A 25,641-nucleotide genomic window follows, 5' to 3' on the forward strand; every position below is an offset into this window, starting at 1 on the left:
GTCTTATAATTCAGTGGAGTGGAAAAAGTTGGTCGACGTCGCCTGCGAGCGGCGAATTCTTGGCCGCCGACGAACCGTTTGCTCTCTCCACCTGGCGACTGGTCGGTGCTTCGTTTTTTCTTTCGCTCTCCCTCATCGCCATTTTCGCGCTTCTTTCGCCTTCTCCCCGCCCCGAACGTGAAATCAAACTTCCGTCCGTCGATCTTGATCTCTTGCTGAAACTTCTCAACCGAACTAATGCCGCGGATTCGTTCCAATTTTTTTCTTCTTTTGTGCAGTTGCACTTTGGCCGTGGGCGCGACACTGAGAATAGGAAGCGAAGGCCGTTGGAAAAAAGACCATTATACTCGAGCGCCTACGAACATCGAGAAAAAGGTCGACGGTCGACGATCGAGAAAAGTCGCGCGAATCCGTTAGGCGTCGGGGCTGCAGCTCGATAATTAGAGGCGCGTAGTATCCAGTGGTGTACCCATACCTGTGCGAGCACTGACCATTCTTTTGCCGTCGCTGCTGGCTGACATTTTATTATTTCAGCTAGATTTCTCAATTAGCGTGCTCGTACAAAAGCCAACAGTCGATATAAATTATACAGGCGAATCTGCTCGCTCGTGCAGCACACACGCGCCGTGTAAAAAGCAGAGGGAAGCGAGTACGCGATTGTGTTGCTGCTGCTGCTGCTGCTGCTGCTGCCTGGCCAATTTGAGAGAGCGCCAATTTGAGCCACCGCCCCCTTTGGAAAACAGGCCGAGCCCCCCTTTTCGCCTACCATTTTTCTCTCTCTCTCTCTCTCTCTCTCTCTCTCTCTCTCTCTCTCTCTCCTTACAAATGTTTCCTTGCCGGTACGGATGGACGAGAGAGAGAGAGAGAGAGAGAGAGAGAGAGAGAGGAAGCAGGGAGCATACTCGTTGCTAATGCGTCTACGCGCACGATTGTGTCTCTGCGACGATTACGGCTATTACGACGCGTATTCCAATGAAAGAGCGTCGCACGATAGTTCCACTGTACGAAATCGCGGATCCTCATAAAGAAAGAGCGAACGAACGAAAGCGCCGTAAGCCGCTGACGCAGTGGACATTTTGGACTGTAAAAACTCTGATCGTCGGCTCGTCGGCGCGTTGGCGCGTCGGCGCGTCGGCGCGTCGGCTTTCAAAAGAAAGGATTGTACCCGCGTTTCGAAAAGTGGCACCATATGTTGCCACTTACGGAAAAAAATCGATGAGGCCACTGAAAAACTGAAAAACAGAAAAACTTCCGCTCTCGGGGCTTGTTTTTTTTTCTTTCTTTCGGGAAACGGAGCAAATTAGCGGTCGATATTTCCCCGTGCTTTTGGGATCGCGCCGCGTCGATAACCATCGCGGCTTTTCTTTCTTTCACGAGTCTTACAGCTGCTGCATGCGTAGGCAGGCATGAAAATGAGAGAGCGAGAGAGAAGGAAAACGTGAAAATGATTTGTCACGGGGCTGAGAGGCCGCGAGCGCCGATGTAACGCAGGCGCGACAGTAGTCGGACGACTCGCGAGCGAAGAAGCAAAAGCTAGAGTACAATCGACGAGACGACGATCAGTTAAAAGCCGGTGTGGCATAAAGAGACACCGAGAAAAGGCTGAAATAGCCTAAAAGTTGACGAGGTCGGCTGTACAAGGATCGGACGAGAAGAAAGTAAGAAGACGAATACGAAGGCTGGCGCGCGCGGGATTAACGGTGTACTCGTACGTTGAGAACGTTCGCAGCGCTCTGGCCTGGCATTACCGGCCGGGAGAGGGCACAATGTAGCTAGGATTGCCTCTACGATGCCAGCTTGCTGCTGCGCGCGCTCGCGTCTTTTCCAGCAAGATTATCCCCGGCCTCTTCTCTCCGCCCTTCTCGCTCGCGTCAACTAACACTCGCAAAAGGATTAATTCCGATTAATGCTCGAGCTGCTCGCGGAATACTCGCGAGGGGACTCGAGAGGACTCGCAAACAAACCCACCGCGGCGGTAATATTGTTGCGACCTCGGCCGTCGACAGCGGCCCAATAGATAAACAAATTTGCCCGAGTGCGTCGAGTCGTTTTCATCTCGCTCGAGCTCGACTTTCGACGTGGCGCTCGCTCCCCTTGCGCGGCGCGCGCATATGCAGATAATCAGGGGCTGCGCCGAGCGACCGACCGAGGGACTTGAAAGGGCCCCGACCAGCGACATCCATCGTAGCCCACCGTGGGGGACTGCGCCTTGCGCGACCGAGCGCAACTGGAGGGCTAATCTACGCGCCGGTGCTTTTCATTAGCTGCTGCTGCTGCTGCGATCGTAAGCGCGCTCTCGTTCTCAATCCCCCCGCGCCCTTTAAACACCTATTTTCGCTGCGGGATTTCGACGCACAGCCAGCAAATCCTAGCTTTTTCTCCTCGCGCCTGCTCCACAAAGCCCAAACTCCTAACGAGACTTTCATTTCTTCCCGCCCGAAACTTTCTTCCGTAAGTTCGCCTCGGGCGCTTTAATGGGCGCTGCTCGTTCCGTTCTTCCCTTGTTCCGCTTTGCCTTTTGGCATTTCGCGCGCGAGGAACGACGATTCACTCCGACCTGTGGAAACAACGAGCAGAAAAGACAACCGAAGAGACAACCGCGAGCGACCGACCGAAAAATACCTGCGCATAAATCGCGCTTCGACGCCGTCCGCCCACCGCCCTCGCTTCCCCCTTGCCGCCGATGAAAGAATTAAGGTCTTGACAAAGGATTTTCCCTCCATTTTCAAGCCTTCATCCGTCTGCCTTTCACTTCGTCACCGGCGCGTGCACGCACGCACGCACGCACGCCAATCACTTTCTTCGGAGGCTCGATTAGACTGGAGCAAACACAATCGTGGCAGTTCTCGGCTTTCGGTGGATCTTGCCGGCTTCGAGGATTGTCGAAGCACGTGGGAACAGAAGAAGAGGAGCACTCCAGATGCGGCTCTAATGCCCCGCGGCGAGTGCAGCTCACGCGCGCCCAGCACTTTGAGAGAGACAACGCGCGCCGCCCACGGCGCCGCCACCAGTTTTTCGCCAAATCGAAACGTGTCGGCGCATAGACCACTACCGAGGAGGCGCGTGTCAGCTCCGCGGTGTTCGCTGTGGCCATTTTCTTCGGCCGTGCGCAGATCGAGGCTTCGTCTTTCCGGCTCTCTTGGGACCATTTGAGCCCAAGGCAAACATTTCGGCAGCCAAGGACACGCCGAAACATGATACTCGACGCACGCTTGGCCATTTTCTCTTTGGCATTTAAATTTCTCAACGTCCACAATGAATCGCCATCGTTGATCTTGCGAGCGAACAATTGTTTTCGTTTCCGATCGATAACAGATCCCCCCCCCCCCCCCCACCCCCCCACTTATTCGCATGTTAATCCTCGTTTCCAAAGGCTATTGTCATCAATCTTCTATCTCGGTTTATACTCGTAATAAACGTACACAGCCAATCAGTAGCAAGACGGCATGCGTAAATAACGAATATAACTTTTTTTGTCGGATCGTTAACACGTTATTCAACGTCAAGAAAAGAGGGAAAAGGAATGAAAACAAAAAGGCACGACTGGCAATAAAAATGTCGGCTGCGAGTCTGCTTCATTGACGGCACGACATTCCAGGAGCCGCGCACGACAATGTATCGTCTACGCGCAAAGAGGAGCGCGCCTCCAGGGCCTTTCGATTCTTCGGCCTCCTCTTTTTCGATTTTCTTCTTCTTTGGGTGCCTCGACATAAAGAACGATTTCGTGGGCGGCGTATTTGCATAATCGGAGAGTCAGATGGCGGCCGCATCAATTGCGCGGCTCCACATTCTTACCTTCTGCGCGAATCGAATCGGTCAAAGCGAGTCTTTCGCACGAACTCGCCGTGCCTGTCGCCTTTCGCCTTTCGCCTTTAGGCTTTCGGCTCTCGGCTTTCGGCTTTCGGCTTTCGGCTTTCGGCTTTCGTCTTTCGAGCCAGCTGATATTTTTCTATATATTCCGAATTTGTACACACACGCACAAACACGTACCTCTGCTACTTGCAAGAAGTTACATCGAATGAACGCAACGTTGCAGCGACGTTGAATCTTTAGGTAACGTGAAATTTTATGGGTAGGATCGATTAGGATAACGCTTGCCGCATAATGCGATTTTATTGCGACAAAGCCGTTGCATCAAGCCGCGCCCATCATTCGTCTTCCTTTACTGATACTGTCTCGATGGCTTCTCTGTCGAAACGACTGTTAATTAGAATTGTAACGCGAAGCGAACTGTGAACGCAAATCAAAGATTCTTCTTTAGGTAAGTACCCACAGCCTCCGGAATGCTCTCGCCACGCGAGACTTGCCTCAAGGACAATTTGGACAATTTGGACAATTTGGACAATTTGGACAATTTTGACAATTTGAACAATTTGTCGAATGCGCATCAAGTGGAACGGTAAAACGACACGTCGATTGGATTGACGTTCAGCTGTACGTATGAATATCTGCGTTCACAATATAGTAGATGAAAGATTATACGAGCTTGTCGTAGAATTTACAAGGAACTGAAGCTTTAAAAAATTTCCGGCAATAAATTTGACTTGAAACGAGCAAGAACGAGGTGTAGGAAAAAAAATTGAATGATCGCGGTAAATACATTCCTGTTGGAATAATTAGTCATAAAGAGCGTAGATTACGGCATCGAAATTCGAAAAATATGAAAATTCCCGTGAAAGAGTACAATCGTTCGATCGCGCAGATTAGGCAAATTTATTAGATCCCCGGAATCTTTTATTGCGATCAGCCATTAATCTGTCTTGAGATTGCGATTATAACCGGCTCGGAAACATCGGCCAGTTCGCGCGAAACCTTGGAGGAGCCGAGCGTGGTGCACGCATCGGCGTGCTCCTCCGCCGGAGCAAAACGTCCACGACCACCTCACCGCGCGCGCGCGACACGGCTTGTCGTTCTCGCGCCTATACGCGTATTTATTACGCGACAATGTACGAGATCCCAAAGCTCGAGGACGTGAGCGCGAAAAAGAAGACGAGGCGGGAAGAGGCTGTACACATGTCAGCTTGAAAATCGGTAAGCCGATATCTCTCTCGCGAGCGCGAGTAGTGCCGAGGGGACAAGGAATCGTTTAAGATGAAGATAAAACTGGCTCCGGTCCATAAATAAACCACTCATTAAAGAGCACACCAACCGGACAAAAAGAAGCGCCGATCAAATTACCGATCTCTGCCACAAGACTCACTCTGACGCCTCTCGCTGCGCGTCCAGTCCCACATCCTGGCTTTCCCTTGGCAAATTCGCACCATTAGCGGCATATCTGTCGCGCTCTTTAACTCAAGTCTACGCGTTTTACCAAAATCACTTATCTCGGCCGATTGCTTTCTTCCAACGGCTCGTTCCAACGACGCATCCATCGTTCTTTACTCATAAGCCACTTTCGGATGACTCACCAATTGCAGCAACGCGTGCAGCATTCACGAGACATCCATCCTCTTTACTGGCAATCGAACGAGTTATGCGACAGCGTAAGCTCCCTGCAGTCGCTCTGTGGCGGTGGCCTGCGGGAGCGCGTGCACCGTGGGCGAGCTTTGCCGACTTTGCCGAGTCCTTGAGGATCTTTGAGATCTCAAGAAATTTGTTCGCAAGGGGAATCAACAGGTTGACACCGCTGCGCTCAGCTCCGACGTATTTTCCGTTTTCCGTCTAGTCATCTCACTTTCACCACCACGGCAAGCTAAACAAAATAAAAATCCACTTGTTTCCGTCTTGCGAATCGACAATGAGTTTTCGAAATGCCATCGCAACGTTGAGCTGAGCTAAGTATAGAGTTGGGCATGGCGCATCGTAGAACTTGAAAAACGATATGTTTGGAGTGAAATCAGCCGGGGGCACTCAGAATTACAACAGAATTACAATGGCCCCAAATTCCAAAGCGCGAAGTTTGCTCTGCCTCGAAAAACTGGCCTCGGGTCTCGAGCCGGGCGGGCGTCGTGTCGCCGAAATCGTGCCAGCTGCACGCCGCATGACAAAAAAGGCGCGAGGCAATTTCCTGCGGCCGCTGCAGCCACGGAGAGAAGCTGCCGCGCACGTGGCGGCTCTCCCTTGGCGCGCATCTCTTCTATTGTTTCCCCTGCCGTCCGCGAGCATTGACTTGTTCGCCGCGGCGAACAACGTGACTGGCCCGACGGGACGGTGCTCGACAGTCATTAAAGCGCGCTGAAAATCAAGCTACCCAGCCATATCTTGAGTGGTGAGTGCGTAAGAGCACTTTGCCGGTGACATTGGAATTCGCCATGAATCGGTGCCGAACGAGAGGTGCTCTCTCAGGATGACATCCTCTTTTCGCAATCGCCAGATCGGCTTCTGGATCGAATTAGAACAGCGACGATTTGTTTACCGACAGCCGCTCGCGCGAAGCTCCTGCGGTCTTAAATGAGCAGCGGCGCGCGCGCAAATCGATACGTCCCGATAACCGCGGACCGACTGCTGCAGCCCGCCTGAATGAGCCCAGGCTAAGTTTGTTGTTATAAACAAGCGCATAACCGACCAACCATGCTAGAATAACAACGAAGGAGAGCTCGAGGCATTTGTCGGCGGGCCAAGGCGAGCGCCAAACCAATAAATCTCCATTTGAAAGCAAGGCCTTAACCTTTGGACGATCTTGTCTGTTGCAGGTACGTGTTGTCGAGCGGATCTCGAGAAAGACACCACCCACGAGTTAGGTAAGCGCGCGAGGGGCTCTAATTGGAACAAACAATCGGGTCCGGGCGGCTCTGCCGGGAAATCGAGGCGAAAACGCGTGAAAAGCCCGCGAGACTGCTTCGTATTCCGGCGGGCTCGCACACCTAACGTCGCCGTATGAGCGCGCGCTGCGGCTCCTCTTTTCCCGTAGGCGCACGCGCCTGCATATCAAGCGCGGCACGGCTTCGGCATTTCTTCGTTTGCGCGCAGCGCTGCCCATTACGACGGCTAGAGAACAAAGAGAACAAGGCTTCGTCGATGTCGGCTTGCACGGAACATTTGCTTTTGTTTATCGAGTAACGTCGGCCGGTTCATCGTCGGTAGTAGCGTGAGATTTCGAAAGGAATCGAATATTTGGGGACGAGAAAGGTGTGTAGCGTTACTTGGAAGGAGCTACGCCGTAACGAATGAGAGATGCGACTGTGAAAGTAGTAGCGATAGCCTCCACGTAAACGAGTGGTTTTCCGCCTCGCAAGCGGTATGGAATGAAAATTGGTACGTAGCAAAGAGTAGATAGAGAGGAAGGAAGAAGGCACGGGCGAACAAGCAAATTAATAGAGCGGGCCTTCGGACAATGGCGCTATAGCGACAACTGTTGTTCACTTTCCTCGGCGAGACGTCACGCCAGTCGTCGTCTCTGAATATGCATGCTTCTTTCTAGCTCTCGGAGCGGACTTTCCGCTGGCCAAGTGTAAATGGCCTCTTACGCCCGGAATCGAGCGGCGCACGCTTGAATTACCGATTCGATCGTTAGTAGAGTCTTGCTCGCGCGGCGACAATCGTCGGCGCACGCACGGCTCTTTCCGCGCGCTACTCTGCCCGAATGGGGGGAGGTCCTCGCAACGCCTCACCTGCCTCACGGCCCTGCGGAGATAACATCAGTGATAGCAGTATTTGCTCTCGGGATCTCTCTGTTTCTTTGTTTTCTATTCCCTCGGCGGCAGATTAGAAAACACACCGATGCGCCAGACCGGTATGCGTAAAAGAGCGGCTTTTCCTTGCCTTCCGCCGCTTCCGACGCCTGCATTTCGGTTTTACTGCCTTATACTCTGTGTGGGCGCGCACCTGATGAATGAGCGTTCCGCCAGCGCCAGATAATTGAATGCCTATAGGCCAGCGCGCAGCTCAGAGCCTTTACGGTTTGTTTGGCTTCGCCACATTCAAACATTCAAACATTTTCTTTTATCGCTAATGCTCGGCGTCTTCTTCGAGTCTGCATTCCTCCAGGGCGGCATGTCTCGCGTTCTATTCGGCGGCCTCTTTCGAGCCTTCCACATTTCCCTTTCTTTTCCTCTCGGATATTTCAATCCAGCAGTTCCACATTCGACCATTACTTTTTATCTATCGCTTCGTGAAAACAATAGTTTCTAAGTGGATTGCCGTTTTATTCAAACTGGATGCAGTGCAATAGCGGACCAGATGAAAAGAATATTGTAAAAAGTAGGTAATGCCAGGGTGGATTGTTCGTACTGTGACGCCGCGGACGCGAGTACAGTCGTGTGAGCATTTTAACGCTGTTACCAGTCGCAACGCGGTTAGCGGAATTCATTAAAACTTGGCCGATTCGATTTTCCGTGCTACTACCACCTGCAGATCTCTACCGTTTTCACGTGTGCCTCGGATCTCCAATACAATTCGACTAATAAGCATCCGCGGACACGTATCTTTCACAAAAGGGAGCACCAGGCGTGTATCGCAAGGGGTTTCCATATCTTTCGATTGTAAGTCTGTAATCTGAAAGATCTCCGCGGGAGACAGAGAGAATGAGGGGAGAGAGATCCCGGTTTCTTTTATTTTATTTTATTTATATTTTTTTTTTGTCACAAAGGGAAATTCGAAAGGAAAGGTGGTACGATAACATCTCTTACCCCCTTCGTTTCATTCTTTTTTCCGTCGTTGCCGTTCTTTGCGACTTCCGCTGCAGCTCAAGTGAATGTGTGTATGTATAGTGCGTAAACGATCGTCGTAGCGATGGATTACAAGAGATATTTGCGACGCGAATCCCGGTAATTTTCGCACCTCGCCGATATATGTTGTTTGCACAATGCTGTGCAACGCGGAGGAGGAGGAGGATGAACGAAACAACGATGGGTATCGAGAAATTTTTCTCACACGACTCTTTCTCTTTCGTTCGGAGAGGGATTACGTAAAGAAAAGAGGAGGCAAGAGCGAGAGAGAGAGAGAGAAAGGCTGAAAGGGAGTGGGGATTGCGTATCGGACAGATGGTAGGCGAGGCGAAGATGACGAAAAGGAAGGAGCCGATTATGGGATGACGACGGTCTCGTCGTCGTCGCTAGCCATTGAAAAGTCGAACGAGGCAGCCGCGTGGATTCTCCGATAATCACTCTAAAAGGTGTGCGCGCGCGCGTGTGTGTGTGAATTAGCAGGATCGCTTTCCTGGAATAAAATCGGTCTCCATCTGGCAAGTGCGCCGGCTGGCTCGAGAGCGAAAGATTCGCGCATGCAAATACAGCGTAGACGACGCGAGAAGCTCGCAAGGCCGAGGCGATGATTGAGTTCTGGGTGAGCAGTGCGCGCGGCTTTCCGATGGAAAGGAGAGTGAGAAGGGTGCGATGTAATTAGGGCTTTGTCTAGCATGACGTATTCCTTTGTAAAAGGGGGCAGATCATTGGAAATTAATCTGTAACGGCTAAGAACAGCTTTTAAGTGGCCAGTCCATAGGTGTACGCTTGCTCTCGTTAACTACGTGGCGGCGCCGACACCTATACGTGAATTAAGCCGAAATGCTGGCGGGATATCGAGCGTGGCGACGCCAAAGAAAAGTCCCTCGAAGAATATTGGCTAATTAGTCGATAGATGGCCGTTTAGCCGTTGCCGCCGGCGCGCGCTTCGATCCTTCGACGCAGCGAAATCCCGCAGATATCCCGTCGGCAGCCTCGCGACATTTCCACTCTTTGCGCGTTATCTCGGGGAAATCTTTCTTGCGGCGACTACGCGGAAAAAACGCGGCGGGCGGCGGCAGAGAGAAGGATCCGCTCGTTAATCCATCCTGTCTTTTCCACTTTCGATCTCGGCTTTCGCTGTCGATAAATCACAAACGTTCGCGTCCTTCGGCAGGAGGCTCTTGAAAATCTTGCGCGCGCTGCTTTGTCTTTCTCGCTTTACGCGCGTCGCCGCGAGCGAATGCGCGAGCAAGCAAGCAAGCAAGCAAGCAAGCAAGCAAGCAAGCAAGCAATTGACCAAGCCTATGCAGATAGCCATTGTCTTGCCCCTGTCCCCTCCCCCGATTCTCTCTCTCACCCCGCCGTTTTCCCCGGCAGTTAAAACGATGAAAAGACGGAACGTCGTCCGCACGAGAAAGGTGATTAAGTGGTAGGTCATTTTTACGGCGACGCGATGCTCATTCGGTTGGCTTTGCCAATCGAGGATGTGTACCGCGCGTTTCGTCATCGCCTTCGCAGTGCTCTTTGTAAATAATCGATCACTCGCCAAATGATTATGCGACAATCCAGTATGGGGAACTGAAGCGTGGCCGTGTCTCTCTTCGGCGAAAGCAAAAAAGATTCTGCGCGATCAAGCGGAAGTTCAGCCGAGCTAAAGCTCGAGCACTCGGAACACTCGACGTCTACTTGCCAATCAGTCGCGTGTCCAGATTTTCGCGCTTTACTTCCCGAAATGAAATGGCGCATTCCGCAGCGAGAGAAAAAGCCGCGTGTATCGGCGGTTACTCAACTGGCTTTGTACACAGACGTATATTTATAGACGCGGCGCGTTCGATCGAACTGACGGCTTATAGCACAACTGCTATCACCTCTTTTTTATGGGTTCGTCTGCACATATTCAAAATATGTTCTCGGCCGGTCGACGTACCGCCTGTCATTGGTCATCGTAAGACATGATATTCATGAAATTTGGCGAAAATCCGAAAATAAACAGCGTTCATAGAAACAACAGAGTTCATATCGGAGAGAGAAAAAGTTTCGGTCGTGATCCGTGATGTCTGAGGAGGCCGCGACAGCAAGATGTTTGCGCACGAGCTGAAGGGCTGACGATTGCGGGAGGATGAGAGAACGCGAAAAAGAGAGATAAAGAGATTTGAGAGAGGACGTCGCGAGGTCGTGCGGCTGCCGGCTTTAACCGAGACATTGTCAGAGGGATATTCAAGTTTTATGCGAGATTGATTTTGTGTTCCTTCTTCTGCCAGCGCGCCAGTTGGCTTTTCAGAGTCATGCGCGCAATCGATAGCCAAAGCATGTACTTAGGTCTCAAAGCGCAGTGGACTCGGAGCGATCGAGCGAACAGCTATAAACTCGTTCTCTCGCGAGAAAACGGGCCGAGCGAGTCTTGCGAGCCGAGCTTTCAGAAGCCAGCCGCGCCATCTCTCGGGATTCGTACCTCGCCATAGCTCCTCCAATCTCCGCGCAGTCTGCTCACTGCTGCGTTTTCCTGTCGACGGTCTCTCGATAAGCTCTCGCCGATGCGACCACCAAACAATTTTCCCGTTCTCGGAAACGCTCTCGATGAGCAATTGCTGTTATCTGTTAGTCATTTGGCCCTCGATCAAACAAAAGTAGGCAGCGCTGCAGCTGACTAAACAAAAATGACGATTTGTCATCTGTTTTGAAAATCGTATTGAAAATATCTGCGACAAAGAACAAAAGGCAGGGCAAAAATTGGTCATTCGTTACGGAGAAGACAGAGTCAAAACTGAATAATAATCGCGGAGAGCGCATCCTCACCAGCAGATACGCCGACGGAATCCGCCGCAGGGTCGCTATAGAAGTAGTGGGTGCCTGCGCCGCGTTCGGCGACCGGCTGTTGTCCTCGTCTCTCTCTCTCTCTCTCACTTCCCCCTCTACATACACGCGCATACACATACCACTCGCACACTGGCGCAGCAGCACCCTCCTTAGTTCGGTTCAGTCAGTTGGCTGCGTCTCTGCCCCTTCCCCGCGCGCGCGCTCATTCTTTCTCTCTCTCTCTCTCTCTCTCTCTCTCTCTCTCTCTGAGCGCTCTGTTCTCTCCGCTCTCGCTCATCCCTGACACTGGGAGCAGAGCTCAGTCAGCCGCCGACGGCGCAAGCGTGCGGACCGCCTCGCTCGAGTACATGAGTCGGCCACGAGAGAGCGAGCGCCCGCGACCAGCGAGTTCCGTTGTTTTTCGTTCGTTTCGTTCGTTCCGTTCGACTACAACGCTGTCGTATCATCGAAGACAGAAAGCGCGAGCGAAGAAGGAATCAGTGCGATGAAAGTGATTTGACAGGGGGAAGAGCAAAGAGGATAGGTCGAGATATAGAAAAAGTGCGATGTGTGACCATCACCGCGAAGACTGCCAGCACTACCAGGAGCAGGCTGGCATGCACTACCCGACGGCCGTGCTGCTGGATCTAGTGCCGACAGGCGAAGGCCTGTTGAAGAGGCCAAGCTGCGATTACAACGAGTACACCTACTGCTACGGCACCGCCAGAGGTAGTCCTCTTCATCCGTCATTCCTCCTCGTCGCCTAGCCTTCGCCAAATAACGTTCTCAGAAGTGTTCTCGTCGATCGAGAAAAGAGTGCAATTTGTTTGGTTGTTGTTGTTGTTTTGTGCGCGACTCATACAGTTAGGTTGAAAAAGTTGTCGTGCCGAGAAATAGTTAAAAAAGTTGGTCTCTATGCGGGAGCGAGAGTACGAGGTTCGGTATTACGTTGCCCGAGAAGGTAGATAGCCACCACCATCAACTATCATCTTACAATCTCTGCTCTCTGTGCTGCTTCACTCACGCTCTCTTAAGTATTAGATACATGTACTGGGGGCTGTTCTGTGTATATGTGCTGCTGCCGCCGCCCCCGCCGCAACGCAACGTTCAAGTTCAAACTTACACCGCCTCCCTGTCGCCCGTTTGGATGTTGGCTCAATTTGCTCGCAGTTCTTGTTGCTCAGTGATTCCCCGACAGTTTCCCCTGTGCTGTGTGATTTTGAATTTGAATCGGATCGTGGTGGGGCCAACGCTTCTTATTACCTGTATTCGCAACTAACAACCGATTAGCTAGTGCAGAGTCGCGCGGAACAGTGCCGCTGTGCTCGTCAATGCGATTCGCTTAATTTTAGTGCGGGAGCTGTGGGGGTTCGGGTGTAGCGCCTGACCGCCGAGGGAAAACAGCGCTCGGTGTAGGTCGAGTGTCGGTCGTACGCGCGAAAAGCTCTCGAGTCTTGTTTTTGCGAAAATATCGCGGGAAAACGAGCAAAAAAATGATTTTTTTTGGCGCACGACTAAGCAGCCGAAGGCCCTGCGATCGAGCCGCGCCGATAAAAAGTTCAACGTACGTGACGTCAATTCCGATTGCAGCCCCCCGACCTCGTCGGCTCGACTATCTGTCCCTTGTGCTGCTTTCCGGCGATTGCGCGCGCAGACTAAGAGCAGCAACAAGCCAGCGAATAATGAAAAAACAAGTAATCAGCGCAGCAACATTGTCGACGAATGTGAGATTGGTCGTCGAAAAAAGTGTGCTCTCACGTTTCCACGGCATTCCTAAATAAGGCCTAGAAAGTTAATCCGCGAGCGCACGCGAAACGAGCGTCATCTTTACGAGGCTGCATCGCTCGAGAGTTTTGTCCTGTAACCCGAGCTCTCGCCGACGCCTACGTGAGCAGATGCTCGCGGCCGATTAGTCGCTTCACCGAAAATCCTGCTTCGAGCGGCAAAAATTGTCCGAGAAGGATCACCTTACCTCGTTATGCTAATTATTTTCCGCCAGTGCTCGGGCGCACACGTCGGATAAGTATCTCCGACGAGTCAGTTTCTTTTTTAATTGGGCGCATTTTCCTCGCGGCGAAAAATCCACTCGTGGCATTCGGCGTGAGCGCCACTCCGAAAGATTTACATTTCTGATGAACTTTCCTTTCCGGTTTGACTTGCGATGTGTCGAGCATCAGAGAGTTGCGATAGCTATTTTCTCGCGATATCAAGGTGGAAAAACAAGCCTGCGTACGCGCGCTCAAAATAGACTCCTTCGAAATTTGTCTCGTTGTAAACATGGGCGTAAATATAACGTGGAAAAGCGAGAATGTTTCGTAGAAATTCGGCTTCGTATTGGAAATCGCGTTATCGAGAGATCGCATCGCGTCGTGTTCGATGAATATTCCAGTATCCAACGGCCAGAGATTGACCAACCATATTCGTTCTTTCGAAAAAAATGTCGTGAACGGTGCCATCGCAAACGTCAAAGTAGCTCTCGCTCGTCGGAAAGAGACGATCGTTTCATTAGAATGACATTGCTGATAAAAAGGACAGTCTCGCGGAGAGTTAGCTTCGGGCAAAACGACGTTGCATTTGCAAATAGACGATGTAATTGATGTATAATGTAGCAGGAAGGAGTTCGTTTTTCAATTAGAAACAATGCCCCATCTGACGGAAAGGTCGAAAAAAACTGCACAAGTTTCTCGTTAAAAGGAGTCTCGCCGCTCTGTTCCAAGTAGTCATAGCGAGTCTAGGCGGTCCCATCAATTTCCAAATCCAAATATCTCAGAGTCCGTGCCGATGAAATGGAAAAGTGTGCGTCCCCCTGGTAACGGAATCGCGCCACCCCAGAAAGATAGAGAGACATTAGTCGGGCATAACGCGATATCCATCGGCTGTCGGCCGAAGAAGCAAAAATCGCACATCTTATAGAAGCCGTATCTTCGTCGGGGCTTTATCGAGCAATTAGATTGGTCTTTCGGCGAGCGGAGTATTGGCCGAAGGGATCGATATGCTGGTGTGCACGTGTCGCTAACGAGTGGCCTCCTTTCATCCTCGCGAAGGAAGCTTCCCTCCGACCTCCGGCTTGCAAGGAGGAGCTCGAGCGAGGGTTACGGCGCACGAGCCGGAATTTAGGGTGGGCGTCTTTCCTTTCCCTGTTCCTCTCGACTCGGCTCGTCGCTCGTTTTTTCCCTCTTTATTGTTTATTGGATGCTCGCCGAGCTCTGCTCGATGCCAGTACACGAGTAAGGATTTTCCCTCGACGCAGCGCTCACCTTTTTTAAAGACTTTACGAGCCGACGAGTTGTGCCGGCGAGAAGTAAGAAAGAGAGCGAGCAGCCGAGAATTGATCGACCGCCCCGCGCTGCCAACTTATCACGGAACGTCCTCTCCACTGGAAAATGCGCCGCTGTCAATATATGTAGGTCAGCAGTCGGCGTGTGGCTGCGCGACGCGTCAAGCCACGCAGAAAGGTGTTGTACCGTGGATCGCGAGTGCGCGGTCGCGTGGCGAATCTGTCGATTCGACGGCGTAGGTCGGCAACGCGACTCGAGCACGAACCTTTCTTTTTGGACTTTCGATCTCCGCATCGTTGACGCCCACCCACGCACGGCCGGTGCTGGTAGCGTCGCCGCGTCCACGGCTAGCTGCCCTCGAGAGACCCGACCGGTTGTTCTCGCTTCTCGTTCAGCGCTGCGAATCGCGATGAACGCGGAGCACTCGGCCCATCCAGCTCCGACACGCGACCCTGCGATTCGGGGATCTCGGCGGGTCGAGAGCCGACGGGACGGCGATCGCAGATCCGCGAAGCTCGCTGAGCCGTCCCAGCGCGGCTTTGGCGAGTCTGCTGCGCGCACGTCGCGTATCCCTCCGGGACTGGAAAGGAGAAGGCGACGCTCCGCGGCAGTTTGTCCTCTGCACAAAGGCCGAGGCTCACGGTTTTTTCGGGCCAGTGCCAGTGATATTTATGGGTCGGCGGCAGAGAGCTCTGCATTTGCATAGAACAATAGCGCGGGCGGCGGCGGCGGCGGCTGGGTATCATTATTACACGCGGCGTTCGCCTACGCGTCCTCCACAATAGCGGTTGCTGCGCTCTGCTCGTTTTCGCAAGCCCCGTCCCGGCCGCGTGGGTGTGCCACTCCCCGCGCGCTTTCTGCCCTGCGCCGTCTCGCTCCTCGAGTCGGCCGCGCTCGATTGGCCATTTGGCCGTGGCGGTACAGACGAGCTTCTCCACGGGGCCGCGTGAGTGCGCCGAGCTATGCCGTCGGACAGAAGCGCGCGATCGGTTGCGTTCGCGCTCCGACGAGGCAGCGAGCCGTCGTCAGCGGCACAATGCATCGACGAGCTCGCGCGTCTCTATTAAGATTGCTCGCGGGCCCAGGCCCGGCCGACAAAGAGGAGAAACATTGTGCTAGGGCTCTCGAGCGCGACAGGCGCAGGCTGGAAGAGGCGAACAATGAGAAATCGGATGATCGATCAGCTGCCGCTGGATAATCGGCGCAGCGCTTTCCCGGGCGAAGTAAAAAGAGGCCAAAAGAGGCCATCACCGTGGCTAATGGAGTTTATCAGACCGAGGAGCAGCTGCATTGTCGCGCTCGCTCGAGAATCAAGGCCCGCCGACAGGCCCACTCGACGGGTCCTCCAGTCGTCCACGCGCTTGCTCTTTCCACCTGCGCAGACCCGCTCTGCACTCGAGCACCGGAGCAGCGTACGCCGATCGAGCGTCGATCGCCGAAACTCGCGCGACACGGTAGCCACTCGAATGGTAGGCCGAGCGTTCATTAGGGTGCTTAATGCCGGGCGGCACGTCTTTCCGGGAAAGCTTTTGACGCGCGCGCGTCTCCTCTGCCGAGAGCGGCAGAGCGACACAATGGCGAGAGAGAGAGAGAGAGAGAGAGAGAGAGAGTCGGAGGGCGGAGCGGCCGCGGGAAATTTGTGCGACCGAGCGGCGATGATTCGATCGCCTACGCGTTTATTCCCTCTTTTGTGCGGAAGAAGCGCGCGGAGCGGCGGCTCACCTCCTCGCGCAGTCCTCCGTCGAATAACCATGACTAACCCAAACATAGCGCTTGCTTCACTTTTCCTGCGGCGGTAATACAACGACGCACTTGGCTGCCTCGTCGTGGTCCAAGAGCCAAGTTGTCCGTAGCAGGCGAAGGCTAAAGCACTAAAACAGGGAGAAAGGGCCAGCTAACCAGGCGAAAAGAAAGGGTGCAGGGTCCGCGCAAGACGTGTAACCGAGCGCTGTTGTTGTTGTGACAGGGTGTCTGTTGGACAGCGGCGTGGCGGGCGCGCCGCGGGGACCGCCCGATGTGCCGCCGCGCAACCCGACAATGAGCCGGCTGAACGGCAGGCTGCCCGGCTCCCAGCAGCAGTCCCAGCAGCAGCAGCAGCAGCAGCAGCAGCAGTCCCAACAGCAGTCGCAGCAGCAGCAACAGCAGCAGCAGCACCAGGTCCTCGGCGACCACGAGCGCGACCCCGAGCTCGAGCCCTCCTGCCTGGTGCGCACGCCGTCCGGCAACTTCTACAACATATCCAGTGAGTCTGACAGTCAGTTAGTCGTATCGGCTCCTTCGTCGTCGCCGCCGCTCCGCTATTCCGCTGTTCGGACCACGCAACCGGCCACGATCACACGCTGTTTTTCCGCGGGCTTATCTGGCCGATAAGCGGGCCCGAAATTCCAGAAAAATCCAAGGAAAATATTTGTCCGGCAGTCGCTGTTGTTTTTTCCTTTCTCGCTCTATCTTATCGCCAGCTGGGCTCCCTCCTCTCCCTTGCGGATGCGTCAAAGCTCCGGCCATTAGCTTCCAGTTACGCGGGCACCAAATAACACTGACAAAAACGTCCATCTCCGAGCTCGGCATTCCGGCGCGCATGGAATAATTGGAGGCGGCAGCGGCCTAAACGGCCCACTCGGTTTGGCCAGTGCGCACAAAGCCCAGCGCAACGTGTCTTTTGCTTTTCCGAGAGAGCAGAGCTAGACGCGGGAGTAGGGACGGGACGAGCGGCGAACGGCGAACGGCGAACGGTAGAGAGGGAGGCGGCAGGCAGAGAGGAGCGACACGCTCGTGGGAGGAAGCATGCGAGCGAGACGTCTGATTTACGGCGCCCTTCGAACTCATTGACTCTCGGCTCATATTATACCTGCGCGACGGGTCAGCCAGCCTCTCTTTATGCCATGCTCCACGTTTTCTTCGAGGGCTCTCTTCTTTTTCCCCTTTTTGTTTCGGCCGCTGCCTTCTCGAGTGCCTCCAGGCTGCTCGGTTCTCCGAGCCGAGAGCGCGTTTTGCGCGTTGTAAAACCGGCCGACCTATCGCGCACAAAGAGCTTTTTCTTCCTATTTTTGATCGCGGCATGATCCGCCTGCGAGAGCTTTCCCAGGAACTCGGTCGTCGGCCGGCGTGGCCTGGTCTCGTTGGCGCGCGCGCTCGGACCGGCCCGAAAATACGAAAATGAAGGGCCGCGAGAGGCAGCAGCGCCGAGCACGAGGCGCGAGGCCTGAGCCGTAATCGGCATAATCGGAGGGGGCAGCAAACCCGGCAACCGTCAATTAGCTCGGGGCTGTCCCTCCCTCTGTGCCGTGCGCGTCCTTCCCACGCCGAGCGCCCAGCCGAGCGCCCAGCCGAACGCTCGCTACGCCTCTTATCATTTTTCTCGGGCTCGCGCGCCAACAATGCCAGATTGATTTTGCGCAATGAGCTGGCGCGCTGGCCGCTGGCGCACGCAGCAGCGCGCGAGAGATCAAAGTCGCCTCGGGGCTGATCGATCGGCGCGATTTTCGGAGCGGCAGGATCTCGTGGCCGCGCTCGCTCCTTTCGCTCCTCGATTTGCGTTCGCCGTGAAAATTGGCCTGCGCGCGAGCCATTCCCATCGCGGGATAGAGCTGTCGCGCGCGCTCTTTGTTTGGCAGCAGCTGTGCTCCGTAATTAGACGCTATAAAGGGCGCCAGACTCCGATTTTTCAAGAAAAGCGGCCAGCGCAACCTCCGCCCAGAGATGGAAGCCGCGTGAAAACCGAGGCGCTCGCCGCCGCCGCCGCCTCGCAGGTGGTCCGGAGCAGGGCTCTTGGCGCGGGCCAGCGGCAAATATCGTATACTTATCGATTCCACGCAACGCCTTCTTTCTCTCGCGGAAAGGCCTCGGCCAGCCGGCCCCGGAGCTGCTGCAGTCGCCGCGAGAACGAAAGGCGCGTCCACCGCTCCGCGGCTAATCGTCGCGCGCTGTTTTTCCTCTTCTCTCTGCGTCGCTGGCGCTGATCCAATCCCCCTTTTCGTTGCAAAGGCTGCCGGACAAGCGGGAAGATCCAACACGCGCACGTACGCCAAAGAAAACTTTATACATAATAGATTTGAGCCTCGGACGCGCTAATTAATTTAAGAGAGAGAGAGAGAGAGAGAGAGAGAGAGAGAGAGAGAGAGAGAGAGAGAGAGTACGGCTCCGCCTTGTGCTCCGTAAAAAGGGGGCCGGACAGGACAAGGACGAGCCGACGCTTTGTACCCTCCTTCTTTCGTAAGCGCTCGTGCGCTGCGCTTGTGCCAAACCACTGATACTCCGGTTTCGATGCTCGATCGATTTTTTCCGCAGCTCGGCGACGAATTATCGTAACCGAGGGAGTCCGCGCCGATCTCTTCTAGGCTCTCGCGAGCAGTTCCGTGAGGAAGGAGGCCCGAGGAGAGAACGAAATTGCTTGCTGTCCGGTAACATGCAGCATCCTAGTGAATAAGTGTGAGCGATTAATAAACGTTTCCTTGTTTTCTTGTCTGTTGCAGAGAAACCGAAGAATGATTACAACAATAAAAATCAATCGACGGGAAACAGTCCAATAAAAGTCGAATTACAAAACAACATGGACAGGTAAGGGATACTAGCACCGATCCACTTCTTCTAGCGTCAGGTAAATGACAAGCTCGAATGATCGTGCGCACAGACGGACTACGCACCACTGCTCTCTCACACTCCCCCGCAGCGCGGCTCGCCTAACAAATGACGCGGAATATTTTTTTTCCTTCCTCGGTAGGACCAACTTTATTGCGTCTGCCAGCACGCGTTCGCGTGTGTTAGCGTAAAATGTCAACGAAAAACGTCCATACGGTGATTTGTACGTCGACACCTCGACTCGGTACAATAATAGTCGCGTGAGTTATTGATGAGCTGGTCCATTGATGCGCGCCAAAAAGTCGTGACGGGCAGCATTCTGGCGTTTCAAGAGAGCGAGTCGCAGTGCACAAAGGCCAAGATTTTTCGGAACGCGATACATAGCCGGCTGGGGAGGGACTTTTCTTTGGCATTTTTGGCATTCAGAGAGCAAGCAAACGGTCGCGTTCGCGTTGCATCTGAAACGGGACAGGAAGAGAGCCTGAGAACGTGCACAAGTGTCGCAACGGGATCGAGTGGCTCTTGTCTGTGACTGGCGAATGTGGATCTAGTGGCTATCGGCTTCCATTAGATAATCGCCGTCGACGTTATTCGCGTGGCAATCCTCGACACGGATTTTCCTTTTCCTTTCTCGAGAGCCGTCAAGTAAAAACTGGTCGGAATCTGGCCTGTGTACTCATAAGCCCGAGCGAGCGCGCGCGCGCGAGTGAAGGGCCGAGAGGGAAGGAGGGAGGGAGGGAGGGAGGGAGAGAGAGAGACCACCTCGAAGAGAGCCGCCGGCACGCAGACGCAGCGCACATAAAACAGACCCTGACCCTGGGAATTCCTGCGACTCGGACTGCACGTGTGCTTTTCGACGGGGGAACCTGCTGCGGGAAAATCTGGTGTTTACGTTGCGGCCGGAGGCTCGAGGGGGTTGAGCGCGCGTCTGTATTTTTGGAAGCCGCGCTCGCTCCTCGTCTTCGCTCGAGCGCGCTCCAGTTGCGCGCCACTACGTTTGCCTCGCTGACGAGCCCTTGCGCAATTCACAGGGTGCCGCTGCCGTACGGCCACGGCTCGTCGATGATCCCGATGAGGAGGCAGAGCATCCGCTGCCACTTCCGCAAGGGCGTAGACTGGTGCAGCTGGAAGCTCATCGCGATCGTCGTTATCATGATATCGCTGTGCCTACTGGCTGCCCTCACTTACATCGCAGGTACGTGATCGACCGCCAAGCGTACCCACTGGCTGGCTCCTTTCGATATCGCGACGACTCACGGACCAATCTCGATTGCAGTATCCAACATGGTCAACTGGTATCAAGGCACGAAGGCGTGTACGGTGCTGGTGGACGGCGCGGACGGCAAAACGGCGGACGCCTCCAAGGCGAACGCAACCGCATCGTCGACGACGTCCTCATCGAGTGGCGGCAGTGGCGGCTCCAAGCGCCCGCAGTCGGGGGGCTCCGGAGGTAAATCATCCGCATCATCGCCCATCCACTCGCGCAAACGTCGCCAGCTCGACGACGATTCGCACGAGGGACAGCTGTTGTTGTTGTTGTTGCATGATAATAAGCCGGGGACTAGTGTCGCTACTACTTCTTCCTCGCCTACCAGTAGCCCTCGTAGCAATAATCTACTGTCACACTTACTTTCTAACGCGTCTTCGTCGGCTGATAACAATAACTTTGGTGCGGGTACCGCGAGTACTGTCGCGGACGGCGACCGCGGCCTGGACACGTTGTATTCCGGTGCGAGCAGCCTTGACGGCGCTCGCGAGATCGAGCAGCCGCCGAGTAGCGCTAGTGGCGCGACCACCAACGGCTTCGCTACCGAGTCCGTCGACGAAGCGCCGAGCGGCCACTCGTCGGATGCGGATGACCAGTTACAGAGCGATCGTCCCGGGCCTTTCAACGTCTACCGGCTCGACGACGTCGACGTCGCAACGACTCCCAAAGCTAACGACTACGACGACGACGACGACGACGACGACGACGACGACGACGACGACGACGACGATGACGATAGCGATAAGGAACTGCTCGAGTTGATGAAGAGGCCTGACAAGAGCGAATTCTACCGGAGGTTCGAGGAAAAGTTTCGCACATTCGACGAGGTCGACTCAAGAACGAAAATAATCGAGCGGCCCGACGACGAGGACCCGCTTTTCGAAGCCTTCAGTCTGTCTAACAATTCTGTGCTTGAAGATACTAACGATTTCGGCGAGCCAGCCAATAACCAAAGCACCACTGCTAACGCGACCGATCAGCAAGCGGAGCGCGTGCTTGTGAGCGTGACGATAAGCGACAACAGCGACTCGACAGCCAAGGCACTCTACGTGGTGTCGCTGTCCGTGCCGGCGAACGCCTCCTCGATACACGTGAGCGTGCCAACGCTGCTGAATAACAAGAGCGATCGCAAGGCGCAGGACCACGAGACACCCAAACGTGACTTCGCCGCGAGCACCATCGAACGCTCGCTTATGCGCATCCAAGCCTCCCTCGAGTCGATCGAGCGCCGACTGCTGCCGGCTAACCCAGACGCTGACGCTGGCGCTGGCGCTGCTCCCGCTTCTTCTTCTTCTTCTTCTACTTCTTCTTCCTCCTCCTCCTCGTCCTCCTCCTCCTCCTCCTCTTCGCTTGGATTGTCCACTACTCGGCATGGCGATGGTGATATGGTGATGGAAGCGACTATACCACCGCCCCCGCGACCCCCTGGCTCGCCGCCGCCGCCGCCGCCGCTGTGGGGCGGTGCCGAGTGCGAATGTTCGTGTCCGTGCCTGGACGACGCGACTGAGTTCGCTGACACGTCCGACTGGGACGCTGACGTTTCAGCAGCCAGCAGCGACGAGCTCGACTTGTTCGAGGATAGCTTTGGCGCGTTGCTCAACTCCAGTCTCGAAGCTGACTTTGTGGACGAAGCGACGCCGGCCGTCGAGACGCAGACGAGCCTCGCTACGAGCGACGTCAGCGAACGCGCAAGCGCTGCCTACGATATGGCCTGCACTACTGCTATGCCCCCGGAGCCGATTATTTTGATCCTGGAAGGTGAGGCCGAGAGACTCTTTTCGTCGGCGCTTGCAACCGATACTGCGACGAAAAGAACGCGTGCCACGCACGCAGTCTCTGCCAGCAAGAAGATATCGTTTTTACACATTCTCTCGCCTGACTAATCGAGCGCCGAGCTAACAGTACTAAATCAGCGATTTCGCCGAGCACCATCCTTTGTCTATCTTTTATCCGCTTACTAATATACTTATACCCTAACCAGCCTAACCAGCCGCGCTCTCTTCTTTTCTCCCAGACGACTAACGAACGGCATGGACGTGCCCGCATTTGCATGTTTCGCACAAAGGTTCTTGTTGTTGTTGTTGTTGTTGTTGTTTATTCATTCATTCATTCATTCATTCATCTGTTGCGTTCGTTACTTGTGCTCGTCCGATCATCATCGATCATCATCGCGAGGCGTTCGGGAAACTCGGGGTTTCCAGTTTCCCGACTGCTCTCGCCGCTTCGACGGTGGGCTGTAGCTTGTGCTTGTTCATCGAGGGGCGCATTCCGCTCAAAGATAACGTTGCTTCCACGCGGCTCCACAGGCGGCAGGACGTTCCCGGCGCGCTCGTTCCCGCCCGACGGCACGACGTTCGCGCAGGTTGCGCTGGGTCAGCGGCTCAACAAGGAGATACCCGCCTACAGCTACTGGAACATGCAGTTCTACCAGTCGGAGCCGGCCTACGTGCGGTTCGACTACAACATACCGCGCGGCGCGAGCATCGGCGTCTACGCCCGGAGAAACGCTCTGCCCACGCACACGCAGTACGACCTGCTGGAGGTGCTCAGTGGATTCAAGGCCAGGAACACGAGGGCCTCGCACGTGAGTGTCGCCGAGCGGTCGCGCCGCGCCCGAACGCGCAACTAACGCCAGAGGACACTTTGCTTGCAGCAGCCGTCGATCAAGAAGGAGGTGACGCACTACATGGAGCCCGGCCACTGGTTCCTCTCGCTCTACAACGACGACGGCGACCCGCAAGAGGTCAGCTTCATCGCGGTCATCGCCGAGGACATGACGCACAACTGTCCGAACGGCTGCAGCGGCAAGGGCGAGTGCCTGCTCGGCCACTGCCAGTGCATCCCCGGCTTCGGCGGCGAGGACTGCAGCAAGAGCGTGTGCCCCGTGCTGTGCAGCGAGCACGGCGAGTACATCAACGGCGAGTGCCAGTGCAATCCCGGCTGGAAGGGCAAGGAGTGCTCGCTGCGCCACGACGAGTGCGAGGTGCCCGACTGCAACGGGCACGGGCACTGCACCAACGGCAAGTGCGCCTGCGTGCGCGGCTACAAGGGCAAGTTCTGCGAGGAGGTCGACTGTCCGCACCCCAGCTGCTCGGGCCACGGCTTCTGCGCCGAGGGCACCTGCATCTGCAAGAAGGGCTGGAAGGGCGCCGACTGCAGTCAAACCGACAAGGAGGCCCTGCAGTGCTTGCCCGGGTGCAGCGGCCACGGCACCTTCGACCTCGAGACGCAGACCTGCATGTGCGAGCCCATGTGGTCCGGCGACGACTGCTCCAAAGGTAAGTGCGCTCGGCGGCGCTCGGCGGCGCTCGGCGGCGCTCGGCGGCGCTCGCCTGCTCGGCCCGCTCACCGAGAGCCGCTCACCGGTTGGTTGCAGAGCTGTGCGACCTCGACTGTGGTCCGCACGGCCACTGCGTGGACAACGCGTGCGACTGCATGCCCGGCTGGTCCGGCGAGCTGTGCAACCTCAAGCAGTGCGACCCGCGCTGCAACGAGCACGGACAGTGCAAGAACGGCACCTGCCTCTGCGTCACCGGCTGGAACGGCCGCCACTGTACCATGGAGGGCTGTCCTAACTCCTGCTCCAATCACGGTCAGTGCAAGGTCAACCAGGACGCCCAGTGGGAATGCAAGTGCTACGACGGATGGAACGGCAAGGACTGCAGCGTCCATCTCGAGCAGGACTGCAGCGACGGCAGGGACAACGACAAAGGTACGGCCGTCGATCCGACGATCGGGCAGGCGCAACCTCGCAGTCTTGACCAACGCCCGACTCATTTCTAGACGGCTTGGTCGATTGTGCCGACCCCGAGTGCTGCTTGAACCCGACATGTCGCAGCAGTCAGTTGTGCGTGTCGGCGCCCAAGCCCATCGACATTTTACTACGGAAGCAGCCTCCGGCGATCACTGCTTCGTTCTTCGAGAGGATGAAATTTTTGATTGACGACGGTAGTCTGCAGAACTACGCTCGTCAGGAGACTTTTAACGAGAGGTACGTTCTGACATCTCTGCCTTGAGCTGTTTTTCTCTGCACTTACTACTAATCATAGCATAATAAGGTTCTTCGATGAAAATATATAGAATAGGGTACATTAAGAAATTGGTCAAGTCGAAATTGAATGTTAAGTGAAATGAAAATAAAGAATACTATTATCTGCGTTGTTGTGACCCGTGTGAAATCACATCCCAAAAGTTTTTAACATGTTTTGTATACGTACGTGTGCGCGAATGTGTGCCCTGCACTAACCTCCCTCATTCAATATTATTCATCGTTCATCTTTCTGTTTTATCCATATACATATGAATCATTGTTCAGTTCTACATCATAGACTGTCATGTCATGTTTATTCATTGTTGATTATCTCATTGACCTCAAAAACCACTTCCATCATTCTAAGTCTATCCTTATCCATAAATATATTTATATCTTATCAAACAAAAACGCGTGCAAAAACAAAACAACATAATTCTTTATAATGTTAATTGTCCAGTTACTAAAAAGAACACATTTTTTCTCATTTGTTTCCATCTATTCATCTCTAACTCTCATCTGAACTATCCTAAAAAACACGTCATTCTAACTGGGCTCTGTTTTATCCGTGCGGCTCAATCAGTGTGTTCTGGAATCACTTCAACACGAGGTAAGAACAGTATGAAAAAACCAAAGGAAAGAAAAATCCAAGAGAATGATACTAAGAGCACAGCCTGTTATCCTTTGATTTTTTTGGTTTTGTTTGAGCAACCAGACATTTTTCATTTTTACTCTCTTCGAGAAACCCCAACCTTTTTCTGTGTTTTTTTTAATTTTCTTATTTCTTTCGTTTCGTTTGTATTGTCTGAACAGCTTCAGTCTAATTTTTATTTTCATTGCCCGCCCCTCTTTTTATTTTTCTCCCTCTCAAGTTTGTAGCTTATGAATTATGATTTTTTTTCTGTTAGTAGTTATCGTTTTATTACTGTGTACACACCTATATGTGTTTACATTTTGTATTCTGCATTCGTGTTGTCGAATTCCTGCATTCGATACTCATTCATGTTTATGTATGTGTGTTGTGTATGTTTAAAGGTTTAATTCCTTTGAAAAATGTGTTGTCAGTATTAGTTGACTAGTCATTATAAA

At 54.0% G+C, this 25,641-nt stretch overlaps 1 protein-coding gene across 11 annotated transcripts in view; it reads left to right on the forward strand.

Moving 5' to 3' along the window:
• LOC131671243 (teneurin-m) overlaps positions 1-25,641 on the forward strand; it is a 336,250-nt gene that overhangs the window by 304,089 nt on the left and 6,520 nt on the right. For 3 of the 11 annotated variants that reach the window (XM_058947513.1, XM_058947521.1, XM_058947520.1), the window contains 9 exons: positions 16,644-16,919; positions 19,150-19,234; positions 20,287-20,450; positions 20,532-20,705; positions 22,829-23,106; positions 23,176-23,800; positions 23,899-24,234; positions 24,306-24,513; positions 25,136-25,162. In XM_058947513.1, the coding sequence (XP_058803496.1) occupies positions 16,644-16,919; positions 19,150-19,234; positions 20,287-20,450; positions 20,532-20,705; positions 22,829-23,106; positions 23,176-23,800; positions 23,899-24,234; positions 24,306-24,513; positions 25,136-25,162 (2,173 nt within the window). Of the gene's footprint in view, positions 1-6,632; positions 6,681-11,739; positions 12,129-12,207; positions 12,361-16,643; positions 16,920-19,149; positions 19,235-20,286; positions 20,451-20,531; positions 20,706-22,828; positions 23,107-23,175; positions 23,801-23,898; positions 24,235-24,305; positions 24,514-25,135; positions 25,163-25,641 lie in introns of those variants that run through there. The other 8 variants (XM_058947518.1, XM_058947517.1, XM_058947519.1 and 5 more) reach the window with 8 other exon arrangements.

The sequence above is a fragment of the Phymastichus coffea genome, unplaced genomic scaffold, assembly GCF_024137745.1.
Source record: "Phymastichus coffea isolate CEN01 unplaced genomic scaffold, Cenicafe_Pcof_1.1 PCOF00122, whole genome shotgun sequence".
Lineage (NCBI taxonomy): Eukaryota > Metazoa > Arthropoda > Insecta > Hymenoptera > Eulophidae > Phymastichus > Phymastichus coffea.